At 46.9% G+C, this 18,616-nt stretch overlaps 1 protein-coding gene across 3 annotated transcripts in view; it reads left to right on the top strand.

Moving 5' to 3' along the window:
• The window catches only part of LOC119969047 (limbic system-associated membrane protein-like), a 1,027,481-nt gene that overhangs the window by 975,854 nt on the left and 33,011 nt on the right, over positions 1–18,616 (top strand). Inside the window, exon 8 of one of the 3 annotated variants that reach the window (XM_038802217.1) lies at positions 11,674–11,709. The exons of the other annotated variants lie outside the window; for them this stretch is intronic. Within the exon in view, the coding sequence (XP_038658145.1) occupies positions 11,674–11,709 (36 nt within the window). The remainder of the gene's footprint in view (positions 1–11,673; positions 11,710–18,616) is intronic. 3 annotated transcript variants of the gene reach the window in all.

Raw genomic sequence — 18,616 nt, 5'->3', positions numbered from 1 at the left:
AGGACGAAAAGATCATTGCCAACGGCTCTGCAATTTCATTTCTTGCTTCCCATAGAATCCTTGGATATATCCCGTCAGGCCCGGGGGACTTGTCTATCCTCAAGTTTTTCAAAACGCGCAACACATCTTCCTTCCTGACAAGTATCTCCTCAAGCTTATCAGTCTGCTTCACGCTGTCCTCTCCAACAATATGGCCCCTCTCATTTGTAAATACTGAAGAAAAATACTTGTTCAAGACCTCTCCTATCTCTTCAGACTCAATACACAATCTCCCGCTACTGTCCTTAATCGGACCTACTCTCACTCTAGTCATTCTCATATATTTCACGTATGTGTAAAAGGCCTTGGGGTTTTCCTTGATCCTACCCGCCAAAGATTTTTCATGCCCTCTCTTAGCTCTCCTAATCCCTTTCTTCAGTTCCCTCCTGGCTATCTTGTATCCCTCCAGCGCACTGTCTGAACCTTGTTTCTTCAGCCTTACATAAGTCTCCTTCTTCCTCTTAACAAGACATTCAACCTCTCTTGTCAACCATGGTTCCCTCACTCGACCATCTCTTCCCTGCCTGACAGGGACATACATATCAAAGACACGCAGTACCTGATCCTTGAACAAGTTCCACATTTCACTTGTGTCCTTCCCTGACAGCCTATGTTCCCAACTTCTGCACTTCAATTCTTGTCTGACAGCATTGTATTTACCCTTCCCCCAATTATAAACCTTGCCCTGTTGCTCGCACCTATCCCTCTCCATTACTAAAGTGAAAGTCACAGAATTGTGGTCACTACCTCCAAAATGCTCCCCCACTAACAAATCTATCACCTGCCCTGGTTCATTACCAAGTACTAAATCCAATATGGCCTCCCCTCTGGTCGGACAATCTACATACTGTGTTAGAAAAGCTTCCTGGACACACTGCACAAACACTACCCCATCCAAACTATTTGATCTAAAGAGTTTCCACTCAATGTTTGGGAAGTTGAAGTCGCCCATGACTACTACCCTGTGACTTCTGCACCTTTCCAGAATCTGTTTCCCAATCTGTTCCTCCACATCTCTGCTGCTATTGGGGGGCCTATAGAACACTCCCAACAAGGTGACTGCTCCTTTCCTATTTCTAACTTCAACCCATATTACCTCAGTAGGCAGATCCCCCTCGAACTGCCTTTCTGCAGCTGTTATACTATCTCTAATTAACAATGCCACCCCCCCACCTCTTTTACCACCCTCCCTAATCTTGTTGACACATCTATAACCAGGGACCTCCAACAACCATTTCTGGCCCTCTTCTATCCAAGTTTCCGTGATGGCCACCACATCGTAGTCCCAAGTACCGATCCATGCCTTAAGTTCACCCACCTTATTCCTGATGCTTCTTGCATTAAAGTATACACACTTCAACCCATCTCCTTGCCTGCAAGTACTCTCCTTTGTCATTGTTACCTTCCCCACTGCATCACTACGTGCTTTGGCGTCCTGACTATCGTCTACCTTAGTTGCTGGACTACAGATCCGGTTCCCATTCCCCTGCCAAATTAGTTTAAACCCTCCCGAAGAGTACTAGAAAACCTCCCCCCCAGGATATTGGTGCCCCTCTGGTTCAGATGCAACCCGTCCTGCTTGTACAGGTCCCACCTTCCCCAGAATGCGCTCCAATTATCCAAATACCTGAAGCCCTCCCTCCTACACCATTCCTGCAGCCACGTGTTCAACTGCACTCTCTCCCTATTCCTAGCCTCGCTATCACGTGGCACCGGCAACAAACCAGAGATGACAACTCTGTCTGTCCTGGCCCTTAACTTCCAGCCTAACTCCCTAAACTTGTTTATTACCTCCACACCCTTTTTCCTACCTACATCGTTGGTACCAATGTGCACCACGACTTCTGGCTGCTCACCCTCCCCCTTCAGGATCCTGAAGACACGATCAGAGACATCCCTGGCCCTGGCACCCGGGAGGCAACATACCTTTCGGGAGTCTCGCTCGCGACCACAGAATCTCCTATCTATTCCCCTAACCATTGAATCTCCTATTACTATTGCTTTTCTATGCTCCCCCCTTCCCTTCTGAGCCCCAGAGCCAGACTCAGTGCCAGAGACCTGGCCGCTGGGGCCTTCCCCCGGTAGGTCATCCCCCCCAACAGCATCCAAAACGGTATACTTGTTTTGAAGGGGAATGGCCACGAGGGATCCCTGCACTGTCTGCCTGTTAGTTTTCTTTCCCCTGACTGTAACCCAGCTACTCTTGTCCAGTACCTTTGGTGTGGCTACCTCCCTGTAACTCTTCTCTATGACCCCCTCTGCCTCCCGGATGATCCGAAGTTCATCCAGCTCCAGCTCCAGTACCTTAACACGGTCTCTGAGGAGCTGGAGTTGGGTGCACTTCCCGCAGGTATAGTCAGCGGGGACAGTTTGCACTTTCTCTCACTTATCAGCTTGGGTTTCTCCGGGTGCTCCAGTTTCCTCCCATAGTCCAAAGATGTGCAGGTTAGGTGGACTGACCATGCTAAATTGTCCCTTAGTGTTAAAGGGTCATAGGAATAGAGTGGGAAGCGGGCTTGGGTGGAGTATTCTTTCAAAGGGTTGGTGCAAACTTGATGGACTGAATGGCCTCCTTCTGCACAAAAGGGATTCTACCTTCCCTTGAACAATTGCATTGTACTGGGAGCCATCCGACAAAGCAATTTAAATCTCTAACGTTCTGCCAGTGTTTCACTAATAGTCACTCTGAAAACTTTAGAAGAAATAAAAACAGATTCAACTTCAGTTTAACTATTTTAAACACCCAATTAATTCCTGCACGGGATCCCCCCCCATGGCATTCCCCACCACTGACCTCCCACTCACGAGGGATTTCTCATCCCCTCTACCGGCCCAACCCGTCCTGGCATGAACCACCCCCCCCGCCCTGCACCACCTCCATGACCTGAATCTCCCCAACCACCCCCCCCCCCCCCCACCACCCCCAGCCCCGACCCTGACATGACCTGACGCCTGCCTCTCAGACCCGTGCTGTCAAATACTCCCCCTTCCCCCCCCACATATCCAATGCCGATTTCCATTCCGAGGAAATAATGGTCTGTTGTCTCTGAAATTGACAGATTAAAAATGGAAAGAAATTGTTGTCAAACTGGAAGCCAATTTTGCACACCATGTTATTCCAAATTAGGTCATCTGAGATGCGTGTCCATTTTAATGTAAGGAAATTCCACAAGTCTAACACTGACCTCTTTCCTCATTCTTCACGGTATGTACAATATATAAAGTGAAATACTAGATGGGTGGCCAGTTCCAATATTGTTGGTTACATGGACAGAGGCCATAAGGCCCATTGTGTGCCAACCTTCTGCACCCTTTGGAATTATGCCCTTTATTATATATCCCCTCTCCTAATTCTTCCCAGCAAAATGTATCATAACACACCCCTCTGCGTTTAGTTTAATTGGTTGCATATTATTTTGCCCATTTCTTTAACCAACTGTGTTTTCTTAAAGTCTATCAATATCCTTCTCATGGTACACAGTACTTCTAAGTTCTGAGCCATCTGCAAATTTTGAAATTGTGTTCCATATGCCCCGGTCTAGCTAATAAATGTGTATTACGAAATACAATGGCCATCCTATCGTACCCAGGGAACACCAATATATCCCTTCCTCCAAGTCCAGAAAGAACAATTCATCAGCAGTCTCTGTTTCCTGTCACTCAGCTAACTTTGTATCCAATGAGAAAAGATGCTTAACAAAAACAAGCCCAGCTCCATGATACAGAGCCAAATACCTTGATAAGCTAGGAAAATTGTCAGAATGCAGACAAAAAGAAAAAGGAAACTGATACCACACAATCGCAACACCAAATAGATATCAGGATCAACACTGAGGAGGAACTCAAACCAAACAGCAGAATTAATCATTTTTGGAGCTATTGGAGAATTGGTTACTCATCTCGCAAAGCTACTACAGTGCTAAGGTAATCCACAGTTAAGCAATCACAGTCACAACAGAGCACCTTGGAAAATAATTGTGATTAATACTCAGTAAAACAGTGAGCAAGAACTGAAAGCATCACAGCAAATGAAACTCCAGGTGGAAAGACTGGTGTCAAAACCACAAAGAACCAGCTCACTCCTCCAACAACAGATGCTCCAGAGTTGCATGAAGACCGTTTACTTGTATAGAGGAGAATTTATTATTGTTTGAACAGTTCATAATGGAATTTCTGTACTGCTGAGACTTTGTAGCTTGGTGTTGATTGTGCAAATGTTTAGCTTTTTCAGGGGAGGAAGGTGTATTCATGTGGATTGAAACATTTTCAATAGTTTTAACTACAGCGCTTCCAGTGGCTTAGACAATGTTAGCATAAGTGAGAGTTGAACTATAGAATTCAGAACATATGGACTGAAATTGAATGTTGGTGACAGGGAATTCGCTCATCAGCTGGAGAATGAACAGGAGTCCTGCTTCGCCTTCGTTGGAGAAGGCTCAAGGGAACTAAATGTCCAACCGGCAGATATCCACCTCCTCCAAGGCTCACCATCAGAAGCCGACGGCTCTTCGTTGCCCATCAGCATTACTAGGAGCACTGACTGTTGTTGGTAAATACATGCTCTGGGGACTCAGAATACATAAGAGATCCTGGCTACAGTTGAGTGAGGATAGGTAGGGGGTTGCGAAGAGGGTGGTGCTGGCTAGTGGGGGTCGGGGGTCAGAAGAAAGAGCAAGGTTGGTAACTCTCAGTAGGTCTCTCCCTCCCATTTCCTGGTGCTATGTAACTCAATCAGCACTGAGTAGCTTTGAACGTGGGACCTTATTGGAAGCTGCTTTGGGCACCACACATGACAACTCTTCTACCCACCATTGGTTCAATATCAGGGGAACAGGATGATGCCCTTCAGCTACCTTAATTGCCCCAATTTCCTCAATTAATGTCCAGTAGGGAAATCCATCCACGGGCCTTCCCACCCAGACTTAACTGAGTGGAGGTAGGAAGGCGGCATATCCCCACCTGCACCTTCGCACCCGAACAAATGCCCCCTGCCTCCAAATTTACCACCAGGGTGGGGAGAAGGGGAAACGGTAAATTCTGCCCTTGCTAATGAGTATCTTTGCTTATCTCTCTCTCAAACATCTAACAGTGTATGTTATGACCAGGTGAGGAGCAATAAGCTGGCTCCCCCTTTCCCAAACCTCCTTAGTTGGTTGCAACAAAGGTTTGTTTAAGAAGTTTTCCATATGTATACCTTTCCCCAATCCAAATATATTTACTTTGTATGAGGAACCAATTTAACCAGGCTTTCTTGACTCAAAGGAAGAGGAAATGTAATAGTTACCAAACCCAAGGAAAACAAATAAAGACGTGGCACACACAAACCCAGGTCAGTATAGAGAAGTTAAGAGTCCAAATAAATGTTTAAAGAGCCCTTGGCTTGTCCAGAAGGAATAGATGGTGGGACATTGCAGCCATTAAGTTAGGTGAATTCAGTAGAGCTGACATTGGCAGATGCTCAGTCTGTTGGAGACACTTGTTGGCTTGTCCTGAGGGAGAGATGACCTGGTTACTTCTGCAGGGTTAACTGGAGAAACTATTCTGTTTCTCTATGCATGTGCCTGCGAGACAGCATGTCTCCACAAAGACAGATAGAGATGGTCTTTCCTGCTTCTTTGTTTTTCTGCTCTCACTGGTTGTCATCCAGATTTTAACCCATTTTTCCTGTGTATTTACCTCATAACTTTTCCCACATTCAGGGATATAAATAAACAGAAGGTGGGTGTTTTTGGATGTCTGTGAGATGCATGAAACAGTGTCCATTGTCCTCTCAAATCCAGGAGATGAATCCAGCCTTTTGTATTTTCCATACATGTCTTTCAAGTGTCTTTGTTTGAAGTGGGCATTGACACCTCTTCAGGTGTGAAATTTCATGTCCTCCCAGGAAGTCTGTCAATATAATCCACAAAGGAATATTCCAGAAAGTGGCCACTTTACAGTATCAGACACATTTAAGTTGGTGTCTTTATGTATTTCTTTAATAAACACAGGTCTTCCTTAAAATGTTCAATGGGCCCAGAGGTAGTTGTGGAAACTAACACTTTCATTACATGTGTCATAATAAATGTTATAATGGGGCAGCACGGTGGTGCAGTGGGTTAGCACTGCAGCCTCATGGCGCCGAGGTCCCAGGTTCGATCCCGGCTCTGGGTCACTGCCCGTGTGCAGTTTGCACATTCTCCCCGTGTCTGCGTGGGTTTCACCCCCACAACCCAAAAGATGTGCAAGTTAGGTGGATTGACAATGCTAAATTGCTCTTAATTGGAAAAAAAATGAATTGGGTACTCCAAATTTTTTAAAAAATAGGTAAATGTTACAATGGCATTGTTCATGAATTATGTAGTCAATCCCATTCATGGTTATGAAATGGTATCAAGTAGACTCACTGGCAGTGCATTCCCGAAATTCAGGTGAGTGCTGCTCAGGTTTATTCAACTCTGATTGTGTAGTTACAGCAAGAGTTATAGATCTTTACTCTCCCTGAATGAAGTTCCGCAGTGAGAGCTCAAAGTTGGGGAAATTAGCTCATGGTGCCACTCTATTGTTTTGGTTCTATCTTCTTGAGAATATTCTGTTTATTAAACGGTCATCAGTAGTAAAGACTTGAAAATCAACGACGTGACATTCCACATATCACACTAAATATTGAACAAGGAAACATCACCATTCCATATTGGTACAAATACAAAGCTTTACCAGCTAATTTTCACAAAATAAACAAACACACGGAGTTGGATTCTCCAAAAATGGGGCTATGTCCCTGTGCCGGCGTAGAAATGCTGCCGTTTCACGCCGACTTTTCTTAAAAGAATTGAAACTTATTCACCTACCTGGAAGAGGCTGGCAGGGCCCCGGAGTGCTTCTCGCAGCTTTTGCTGCGCGAACACCGCAATTCTGGTTCTGAGTCCGCGCATGCGCATGGCAGCGATCTCCAGCGGTCGGCCGAATGCAATGGCGGACTCAGCCGGCGCACCTGGACCAACAAAGAAAGTCCCGACAATCTGCCCCGTGCCGCTCAATCTAGCCCGCTCGATCGCTGCTCTGGCCGCCCATAAGGCCCCCACCCACGGTACTTGATCCCCACCCCCCCCCCCCCCCCCCCAACCAGGGCATTTTCACTTTGAATTCAGCATGCCCTGACTGGCCAGACGTGGTTAGAACCATGCCATCAGGAATTCAGCCAGTCGGGACCGGAGCATCGCTGGGAGGGCCTCTGGCAATGGCCCGCAGTCCTGGCGCGAACGGTGCACCGAGGATCCGCGCATGCGCGGTCGCGCCAGCGCCAACTAGGACATTTGCAGTGGTGCCGGTGCCAACGCGGCATGCGCACTGGCCTCCTTCAACATGCCGGCCCCGACGCAACATGGGCAGGCCTACAGGTGCTGGCATGTAGGAAAGGAGGCCACCAGCCTCAGAGGATGGCCAGCCGATTGGCGGGCCCCGATCGCGGGCCCCCCTCCCCCCCTCAGGCCACCACCCGACCCATCAATGCCGAGGTCCCGCCAGCTCAGAGCTGGGTAGAATGTCGCCGGGGTACTCGTCTCTTTTCTTACGGCCGCTCGGCCCATCCGGAACAGAGAATCAGCAGCCTGCAACCGGTGCCGCGCCAAACACGCTGGCGCCAATGGTGCCGCATGACCCGTTCGCGGGGATTCTCCGGCCTGGCCCAGGGCTGAGAGAATCCTGCCCAGGGAATCTATGGGGGCGATTCTCCGAGCCCCGCGACATGCTTGAGAATCGGAGCAACCGCGTATTGACACCCCGATGTTGGCGCGCGATTCTCGGAGGTGCGGAGAATCATCACCATTTGCGCCGGCGTGTTTGGTGCGGTTCTGGTCGCGGGCCGCTGGAATTGGCGGGGCAGCCGATTCTCCGGCCCGGATGAGCCTAGCGGCCGCTCCGACATGACAGAGTCCCACCGGCACCGTTCACCCCTGGTCTCTGCCGGTGGGAACTCTGTGGGAACGCTCGGGGAGTTTTCTGTGAGGCGGGGGGAGCGGGACTCCGGTGGGGATTCCGAAGGGGTCTGGCCCGCGATCGGGGCCCGCCGATCGGCGGGCCGGCCTCTCCCCAAGGGCCTACTTTCCGCCGCAGCCAGCCCCTGAACACTGACCCCATGTTGGGTCGGGTCCGGCGCGCATAAGAATTTCCTCGCGGATACGCAGGATGGCACAGCCAAACTGCGCATGCGCAGCATTGAGCTGGCCCAACTGCGCATGCGCAGGTTGGCGCCGTGCCCAATTGGCACCGCGGCGTGAACCACTCCAGCACCATGCTGGCCCCCTGTGGGGGCCAGAATAGGTCGTACCCAGGCCCTGCTCGCACCGTCGTGAAACGCGACGACGTTCACAATGGCGCAAACACTTGGCCGCCATTTCGGAGAATCGCCCCCCATGGTCTGACGTGTTAGGCGGGATTCCCCGCAATTGGCGGGATGGCCTGATGCCGGGGCCAAGAACAGCGCGGACCACTCCGGCATCAGGCCACCCAGAAGTTGTGGAATCCTCTGCACTTCCGGGGGCAAGGCCGGCGCCAAAGGGCCAGCGTAGTCCCGCGCATTCGCAGAACCGCCGCGTGTTATGCCGCATGCACAGGGGTGTGTCTTCTACGCCCCGGCTATGGCGGAGCCTTACGTTATGGTGGGCCCCGATCGCAGGCCAGGCCACCGTGGGGGGCTCCCCTGGGGCCGGATCCCCCCCCCCGTGCCCCTACGAGGACCGCACCAGCCGGCCTACCAGCCAGGTCCCGCCGTGTGGGACCCTGTCCAATTCACGCCAGCGGGACTGGTCAGAAACCGACGGCCGCTCGGCCCATTGGGGCCCGGAGCATTGCTGGGGGGGGGGGGGGGGCGGGGGCGCTGCCAACGGCCCCTGACCGGCACGGCGTGATCCTCGCCCCCGCCCGAAAACCGGCACCGCGGACTACGGCAGCCTGCGTCGTAGCGGCGGGGCGGGATTCACGCCTCCCCCCGGGGATTCTCCAACCTGACGGGAGGTCGGAGAATCCCGACCATTATTTCTTATCCTGTTTGGATTATACAGACAATTGGGTGTTTGGGCTGCGTATTTATGTTAAAAGAGACATGTGTGGTTCCCCAAAGAGGCTGATACTGGTAGAAACATCCTGGGCCAGGACGCCAAATGCAGTTGTGTGATCATAAATCTGAAGTGGGATCACTGCTCATTAAAATATGGTAAGAGGAATGCAAATCAAAATGTCCCATTCAAGTCCTTCCCTGCATGGAATTCTATTTGGAAAAAAGTGTGTTTTGTGCAACTTGCCAAACAACTTAATCCTGACTAATACTACTAACACCGCACTGCCTGCAACACAATGTATTCATTGAGTTTCCTTGCTTTTCCCATATTTCTTTCTCTAGTTGAGTTCTTCATTCAATAAGTATCTGTCACTTGCTGCTCAGTTGTGAAACCATCTGAGCGAGAAATCTATAAAGAAACTACAGCAGCTTGATCTGTCAGAAAACAGAAAACAGCTTTTTATCATTGCCTGAAAGGTGGCAGCCAGTATGATTTGATTTGCTTCCTATACACTAGGTGTGCGTTCTCCTTTTTAATGCATCACTTCCCTCCATTTTATTTTCTGTTCTTTTGCCTTGTGCTCTCTGCACACAGGCTGTACTGCTGGCCCACAGTAGGCTTCTTCCTTGAGCCAGCCATTGCTAAAAGAGTGAAAGCAAAATCATGATGGCTGCTGAGCCAATTCTCTTAACCTTCCAGGCATTTCGAGACAGAGCTGCTAGCAGACTTGGGCTCACTGGTGAAGAGGTTCAAGGTCACAAGACCGTTCTTGACTCGCAATTTCATGACACGTTGTGCTGAATCGCTGGCCAATATCCTTACACTGAATTTAGAACACTATTTCGATTTTATGTTGCCCGACATCAAGCGGCTTTTGTCGCACTAGTTATTTCTTAGCTACAATTGGGGAAGATATGCACATCTGGGTCTCTTCCAAGACATCTGTACGACTGACCACGTGGAGGTACCTAAACCTCGAGCAGATGATTCCCGAGTTCTCCTGTGTTCCCAGTAGGGATGTGGTCATCCTTCAATCATGCCATAATTATATTCACATGAGGGAGGGAACGAACAACTTTTTACTCTTCCAAGTTCTAATTGAATGGTATTGTTGATAATACACTTAGCTAATTTATACCAACATTCTGATCTGAGGTTTGACAAAGTGTCATCTGGACTCAAAACGTTAGCTCTTTTCTCTCCCAACAGATGCTGCCAGACCTGCTGAGATTTTCCAGCATTTTCACTTTGGATTCAGATCTACTTCCAACTTAAATCATTGCAACCTTTCACAAGGACTTGCTTATCACTGTTCTCCACTTATCTCTAAACATTGCACACAATATTGCATGTTATTAGATTAACCTCACAAATGAGATCAATGGTTTGAATTCCTGAGCTGCTATTGTAACGTAACCAATGACTGGCTATGTTGAAGGCAAAAATATGCATCCAGTTACCTTGGCTACCCTCTTAATGAAAGTTCCGCTCACCAAATCATCACGTATTCCAGCATTTAGCAAAACAACTTCCTCATTCCATTTCAATTATTTATCAAACTCCCTATGCTGCGCTGCTCCTGCACTGGAAGAAAGATCTGCTGACTGGATCACCAGCTTTCACCGTTGGAGTTACAGAAACAGGTGGGCGCGGTTTTCGGGTATGACTAAATGTGATCTAGTTTTTTTTTCCTTCGCCAACATTTCCAAATCTTCTCAGGCAATAGGTCTTTCCGATATCTCCTTTGCCTTATTTCACTCCCTGGTTTTACTGATTGTTTCTCTTTAGTAAGTGACAGCCCTGTAGTGATTGCAGTGAATTGTTCAGCTTAGGAGATAGAGGTGACAAATGGAGAAGACAAGACCAGGGAATACCGAAGCTTGGGCGTCCATTTGGAAAAGGAAAGAGCTCAAGACGTTTCATAGGTACCACCTGGCTCAACAGATGGGGGAGTGGGAAAGAAAGAGGGCACATAAAACAGTGATTTTATTTTAAAAAAAGGCAATAATTAACCAGAACAAGAGTAATGAAAGTGAGAAATTAAGCAATAGAGACGATGAAAACATGCAATGGAGGCAGGAGTAAGAAGCGGACCAACTTAAATGAGAAGCAAATGATGGGGAATGGTGTATTAAAGAAAGGAAACAAAATAGTGAAATAAACAACCAGAAAGCCATTGACAGCAAGTGGGAAGAGTAATCGCAATAGGGGAAGGCAGATCAGAGTCGTGATGGACGGGGTCAGCCTTATTTCCTTTAACTGCATGTTTATTTTGATTGTCTTACTCGAAAACATGCCCTTCTTGTGTGACTTTCCAATAGCAGTAATACATTTGTGGATTTGGCAGGATTATAAGATGCTTCAAACAGTTAGAGATTTGGATGATCCAGTATTTTTACAGCTCATATGAAAACGGTACATAACAAGGAGATTGCAACTTGAACTTTGTATTCTGTTGTGGCATCATCTATTGCCCAGCAGATGGCAGTATTTCCCTACCACTGGCTGACGAGAGGCTAGTTCCAGGACAAGCTGTGAATTTATTCTGAAAGCAATTTTTTCCATATAAATGTAATCTTTATGTTTCTTTCTCTAGAGCAAATAGAAACCACTGTGCATTCAAAAAAAAGAGGTCAGTATCTGGGCACTTTTCTCTGCCAAACAAGATATCCTTTTGGGAATGTTTAGAATCAAGTGTCCTTCATGCTATTTTAATGAGAGTACTGACTGTACAGATTGCACTTGGTGTCATGTTATTTACGTAAATGATAAGCGGCGTGGATGAACTTGCTACTTGAAATGGAAAATGCTGCTTTTTAAGTCTCTCCCATTGAAATGTTTGAATCACTTCACCTCAGACCCGAGTGAAGAAAGGAATCGATTGAAAATCCCAGGAAGCAGTGCTGTGACCATGGAAACCACAATGTTTCAAATTTGGTGAAACTGGCTGGAAAGATTAGCAGCAGAGCTGCATCAAAAGGCTTGTGCCTTTTGAAGAATAAATACATTGCCTTAAAGTTGAGATTGTTGTTCATTGACGTGTGGAGAGAAAAAGTCAATGTGCAGCGGTGCTCCAGGCATTTGTATAGACTGCAGCTCCATTTCATTTAGGAGCATTTGAGGTTTTATTTTTACTAGTCTGACTGGTTTTGATTATTCTGTGCAGAAGGTGGCCAGTATCTGATTCCTGTGGGTATTATGGCCTATGTGGCTAAACTCCCATTGACTGTTACTCAAACCGCACGCACCACTGGGCCTGCAGCAAATAACATTTCCGTCTTTTCAACGTTTGTGCATCATCTGAAAACATTACTTTCACTGAAATAAAACGTCAGGAAGGCCACATGTAAAATGCAACTGACCGAAAAAACGCTTGCACATTGGAAGAGTCTAAAAGTTTCTTAGAAGGGGAGGGATGTGGCAGTCGGGTCACCTTCTTGTGGGTCTGCTCCCTAAGATCTGATCAGGTGCCAGTTCACAAGTTTAGGATGGGAAGGGCGGGTTGGGGAGTAAGAGGGATCGCTCTGGCTGCCTGCCTGCCTGTATCTATTCCACAGTCATGTCGTTGCCCGAGTGATGCTGGAGAAGGAGGCTTGTGTTCCCTTGTTTTGCTTGAGGTCGCTCCTGTGAGCAGTGGGCACAGAAGGGGAGATTATCTTTTCCACACACAAAATATCGTCAAAGCTTTGTTTCATAAGATGCTTCATTTTTGGTTCTGCTGAAGTCAGACTTCATGTTTTTATTTCTTCATTGGTTGTTCTCCAAAACAAAGAAGAATGTGCAAACCAGTGTGATCTCTATGTGACAGCTTTTTAAAAAATGCAGCAGATTGGCCGAAGGCCAGACCACTAGGCCAACTAATTGGATTCAGGAGCTTGTATGCTGTCCAGTTTATTTCATTTATTTTTGTGCTGCAGGTTTCTGCATTTAATTTGCCTTTAAAGTCTAATCGTATGTGATTGAGTGTTCATGTGCATCATATGAAACAATATTTTGGGATTGGGCAAGGCAAAGTGCATCATCTCCAACTCTGTGAACATGCTTCTTTTTTTTTACAAACACCAGCTGGCTTAATCCGTAATTTATCTTTTCATTCATATTAAGGGGTTTCACGGGAGTGCACTGGCTAACATCTTGAAGTAAAATATATCAGTGCACCATGTGAATGTGGTCATTGAACCAATGTTTGAAACAACTGAGCTCACCACATTCTAACTAATGCATTATCGGAGAAAAATAACAACCTTGCAGTGCAAAGACTCAAAATGCTCCATGCATTTATAGGCACTTCAGTCAATGGGAATACTCCCATTTATGATACGTATCCACCACTATGCAATCATCTATCTGCTTGCGCCTCACTCTGTATTACGGGCAACTTCCATGTCACCAGCAGTTTCCAGATTTTTGCAGTTGTTTAGAAGCTGAGAATTCCGTCTTCAATTTCTGTTGCACCTTGCCTGGAAGCTTGACATTTTTTTTTTCTTTATTCGTTCATGGGATGTGGGCGTCGCTGGCTGGACCAGCATTTGTTGCCCATCCCTGACGCCATTCAGAGTCAACCACATTGTTGTGGGCCTGGAGTCACATGTAGGCCAGAGCAGGTAAGGATGTCCGCTTTCTTTCCCTAAGTGGCATTAGTGAACCAGATGGGTTTTTACAACAACCAACAATGGTTTTATGGTCGTCATTCGACTTTTCATTCCAGATTTTTACTGAATTCAGATTCAGCCATCTGCCCTGGTGGAATTCGAACCTGTGTCTCTGGATTATGAGTCCAGTGACAATACCACTATGCCACTGCCTCCCCATATGTATGAATGCATTAAATGCTGAAGCCATCTTATGGCCAAGTTGGGAGCGATTTACATTGCTTCTTCAGCTCAATGGGAACCAGCTCTCAAGGTGAGCTCTTGTCATCGAATGTATCTTGCAATGTCGGTGCCAATGTCGGAGACTGTCAGCTTGCAACACTATATGGTTCACGCAGCACTAAACACTCTGCATTCATACGCTCTTTAAATTTAAACTTTTGCTATCACTGGCTTGAACATGTTTTGCTAGACATGTTTTTGCCGAGTGTCCCCCCTTCCAGTAACCGCTGACGGGTATAGTTAGAGTTCATGCCCGCGACATAAGCATCCCTGATCAGCAGCTCCGCGTGCTGGGTAGCCGATATCGCCCGGCAGTCACAGTTCCAGCAGAAGATGCGCAAGGCACGCAGGAATTCTGCGAGTGATTCCCCAGGACGTTGCCATCTCCTGGCGAGGAGATGCCTCGCATATACGTGGTTAACGGATTTCACGTACTGTCCTTTTAACAGCGTTATTGCCTCTGCTTACGAGGGGGCGTCCCTGATGAGCAGAAAGACTCTTGGGCTCACCCGTGCGTGGAGGACCTGCTTCTTCTGGAGGTCTGTGAAGTCTTTGTTGAAGGATGCGAGGTACGCTTCGAAGCAGCTTAGCCAGTGTTCAAACGTTTCTGTATTGTCGGCTGCCTGTGGGTCCAGCTCCAAGCAATCAGGCTTGAGTGATGAGTTCACCTTCAGGAGTTTAGTATATTAAATTGATACACCATCAATAACACACGACGACTGATGAACATAACTGAGGCTTTAATACACTAAACAGCAAGCCTCCTGCCTCTGGACCCACACTGGGTCGGAGGTGGAGACTTGCCACCTTTATACAGAAGGGCAAGGGGAGGAGCCACAGGCAGAGCAAGCCTGGACAAGGCCAGGCATGCACAATACAATTCAATACATATAGTGCAATAACGTGGTTTACCACAGAGGTACTTGCATGTTCCTGCCGGGCTTGGGCAGTGACCTCATTGGGTCCTGCAGAGTGGGCTGGGACACTCGCAATGGGTTTGATGCCTGGCACGAAACCGGCTTTTTGCCTCCCGCCGGATTTCTCCAGGCCATCGCAATTCCACCACTGTCTAGTATACCCAGAAACTCCTGCAACCCCAACCCCTCCCCCACCACCATGGTTTCCGGCCATTAGGCCCATTTCTAACCTTTTATTGTTGAAATGAGTTTCAAGGTGGGACAGGATGGGGTCCAGCTGGAAATTAGTGCAGGATTAAGCTGTGAAAGGATTAAAGGCTGAAGGAAGAGAAAAACTAGGAGGTGTTGAAGCAAGAATGGACTTTCGGGAAAGGAAGAATGTTGAACAGGGTTAGAGACCGGGGCGAGGAGAATGATAAAGTAGGGTAATTGGAATGAGGAAAGGTATAGGCAGGTTACTAGCTGAGGGAGGGAGGACGGTAATGTAGTGGAGAAGGAGATGAGGTGAGAGTTAAAGGCCAAGGAGGAAAAAGAAAATTGTGGGTTGCCATAGATCACCAGTCTCTGAGCAGCAGTCACAGTGATATCAGTGAAAGGATTAGTAAACCTAGCCAGAAGGGTCAGGGAAAGGGCTTGAACCGAACAAGAGGAAGAATCAGAAAGGGAACACCAAAAGACATAGGAGCAGAATTAGGCCACTCGGCCCATCATGTCTGCTCTGCCATTAAACCATGGCTGATATTTTTCTCATCCCCATTCTCCTTCCTTCTCCCCATATACCCCTGATCCCCTTATTAATCAAGAACTTATGTATCTCTGTTTTAAAGACACTCAGTGATTTAGCCGACAAGTGGAAACATTCTCTCCACGACCATTCTATCCAGGCCTCACAGGAGGCCTTTAAGTTTTAATAAGAATCCCTCTCATCCTTCTAAATTCCAACGAGGACAGACCCAGAGTCCTCAACCGTTGCTCATTCGACAAGCTCTTCATTCCAAGGATCATCCCCCCCCCCCCCCCCCCCCCCCTCAACTTGAACGTGTGCCCTCTTGTAATTGTCATTTCTGGGAAAAAGCCTCCAACTGTTCACCCTATCTATGCCCCTAATAATTTTATAAACTTCTCTCAGGTCGCCCCTCAGCCTCTGTCTCTCCAGGGAGAACAATCCCAGTTTATTCAATCTCTCCTCATAGCTAATACTCTCCATACCAGGCAACACCCTGGTAAACCTTTTCTGTACTCTCTCCAAAGCCTCCACATCCTTCTGGTAGTGCGGTGACCAGAATTGGACAAAGTATTCCAAATGTGGCCGAATCAACATTCCATATAAGTGTAACATAATTTTCAAGTTTTTATACTCGATACCCCGTCCTATGAAGGCAAGCATGCCATATCCTTTCTTTACCACCATTTCCACCTGTGCTGCCACTTTTAAAGATCTGTGGACTTGCGTCCCAGAACTCTCTGTGTCTCTATGCTCCTGATGGTTCTGCCATTTATTCTATAGCTCCCACCTGAAGTAGATCAACCAAAATGCATCACCTTGCATTTGCCCGGGTTAAATTCCATCTGCCATTTCTCTGCCCAATTTTGCAGCCTATCTATATCCTGTTGTATTTTATGACAACCTTCATCACTGTCCGCAGCTCCTGCAATCTTCGCAGCATCTGCAAACTTGCTAATCAGACCCGCTATGTTTTTTCCAAGTCATTTATATATATTACAAAGAGTCAAGATCCCAGAACTGATCCCTGCGGAACACCATTCAGGCCTCCATTCAGAAAAACACCCTTTCACTGCTACCCTCTGTCTCCTATGACCAAGGCAGTTCTAGTTCTAGTTCACCCCTGACCCCATGTGATCTAATCTTTTGCACCAGCCTGCCATGAGGGACCTTATCAAATGCTTTACTAAAGTCCATGTAGACAACATCCACAGCCCTTCCCTCGTCAGTCATTTTTGTCACCTCGTCAAAAGATTAAATCTAATGAGTGAGACATGACAACCTTAAGAGAATCTTGAACAAGGACTCACAAGTTCCTTTGTGCTTCTGATTTCCTAAGCATTTCCCCCATTTAGAAACATGTCTATGCCTCCGTTCCTTCTTCCAAAATGCATAACCTTAAACATTTCCACATTGTATTCCATCTGCCACTTCTTAGCCCACTCTCCCAGCCTGTCCAAGTCCTTCTGCAGCACCCCCCCTTTCTTCAAACTAGCTGTCCCTGTGGTGAATGTATTATGCCAATAATCCACCATTTTATTTGTATCTGTGCTGTTGCCCTTGTATTTATATCTGTGCTATGCTGTTGCCCTTGTGGGCTCCTCCTATGGGCCATTGTATGGCATTATCCATAGGGGAACATTTTGGGGCCTGTATGGGCTCCGCCCATGGCTCCTCCCCTTGAAGGGAGGTATAAAGAGCAGTCGACCTGTAGGTGATTCTCAGTATTGGAGCAGTCGCAGGCAGGCACTGTTCTAAGTTGATTAAAGCCACAGTTTACTTCTACTCCCGTCTCGAGTGAATTGATGGTCACATCAGTCCCTCTACAGATCTTTGTATCATCTGCAAACTTAGCAACAGTGCCTTCAGTTCCTGCTTCCAGAACACTAAAACGAGGGTTAGATAATTTGGCAGAGAGCAGAATGCAAGTGTGGAGAAAAGGGAATATGTCAAATTAAGAAGGTAAGAGGGTAGAGGAAGGAGATGAAAGAGAGATTTTACAAATAGGCGTACGTCAAGATACACAAGAATGGCACTGAATGCCAATCTTAACATTATTTCCTTCCTTCCTGTGAGACAGGGGATTCATTGAATGGAGATTCACAGATACAGACATCATATAATGGCGTGACAATGCTTTATAGACACAACAAGCTATGTCAGCATGAATTCACTGCTTTACTGCTTATGTACAAACATTGGCAAAAATATTCCATTCTTGTGTTTTAATTGAAAAATTGCTCATTAAGGCTGATAAAGCTGCAACAATTTCCAAAACATCAACATAGCATAAATAATCTGATTCACTGTCGGTGTAACTGCTTCCATTCAAGAAGTTGTCTGTTTGATATAATGCATCACCATTCTATCGATCATTCTCCAGCCAGACACGTCATGGCCTTGAAACCTGCCCAACTCTTGCATCCCAGGTCAGTTTGAATTTTCACCTTGCTGGTGCAGGTCTCATGGGTCTGGAAGTAGAATCCCATCAAACCCCATTACTCACTCTGCAGCTTATTGACCACATACCACTGCAACTGACAGGAGCCAGCCTTTGCAGTGCAAGAGCTCAGAAGGCTTTCTTTTTGAATGTTGCTCACGGAGCTTCATCATGTGAGAGAAGTGGAGACTATGGGTACATTTAAATTCACTGGTACTGTTGATTCATGATCGTCACTTTAACTTTTCAATCTGTATGACATCAACTACTTGGCTGTACAACCATTAATTTATTTTAATGATTTATGTTGCATACAATTATGATTTATTTTCTTGCGGGCAACAGAGTGGCACAGTGGTTAGCACTGCTGCATGGCACTGAGGTCCCAGGTTCGATCCGGCCCTTGGTCACTGTTTGTGTGGAATTTGCACAGTCTCCCCGTGTTTGTCTGGGTTTCACTCCCACAACCCAAAGGTGTGCAGGATAGGTGAATTGGCCACGCTAAATTGCCCCTTAATTGGAAAAAAATGAATTGGGTAATATAAATGTTTTTTTAAAAAGATTTATTTTCTTGCCGTTTGTAT

The sequence above is a fragment of the Scyliorhinus canicula genome, chromosome 7 (assembly GCF_902713615.1).
Source record: "Scyliorhinus canicula chromosome 7, sScyCan1.1, whole genome shotgun sequence".
Taxonomy (NCBI): domain Eukaryota; kingdom Metazoa; phylum Chordata; class Chondrichthyes; order Carcharhiniformes; family Scyliorhinidae; genus Scyliorhinus; species Scyliorhinus canicula.
Note: the sequence above shows the minus strand (reverse complement) of the source record. Positions and strands in the feature narration are given on the sequence as shown.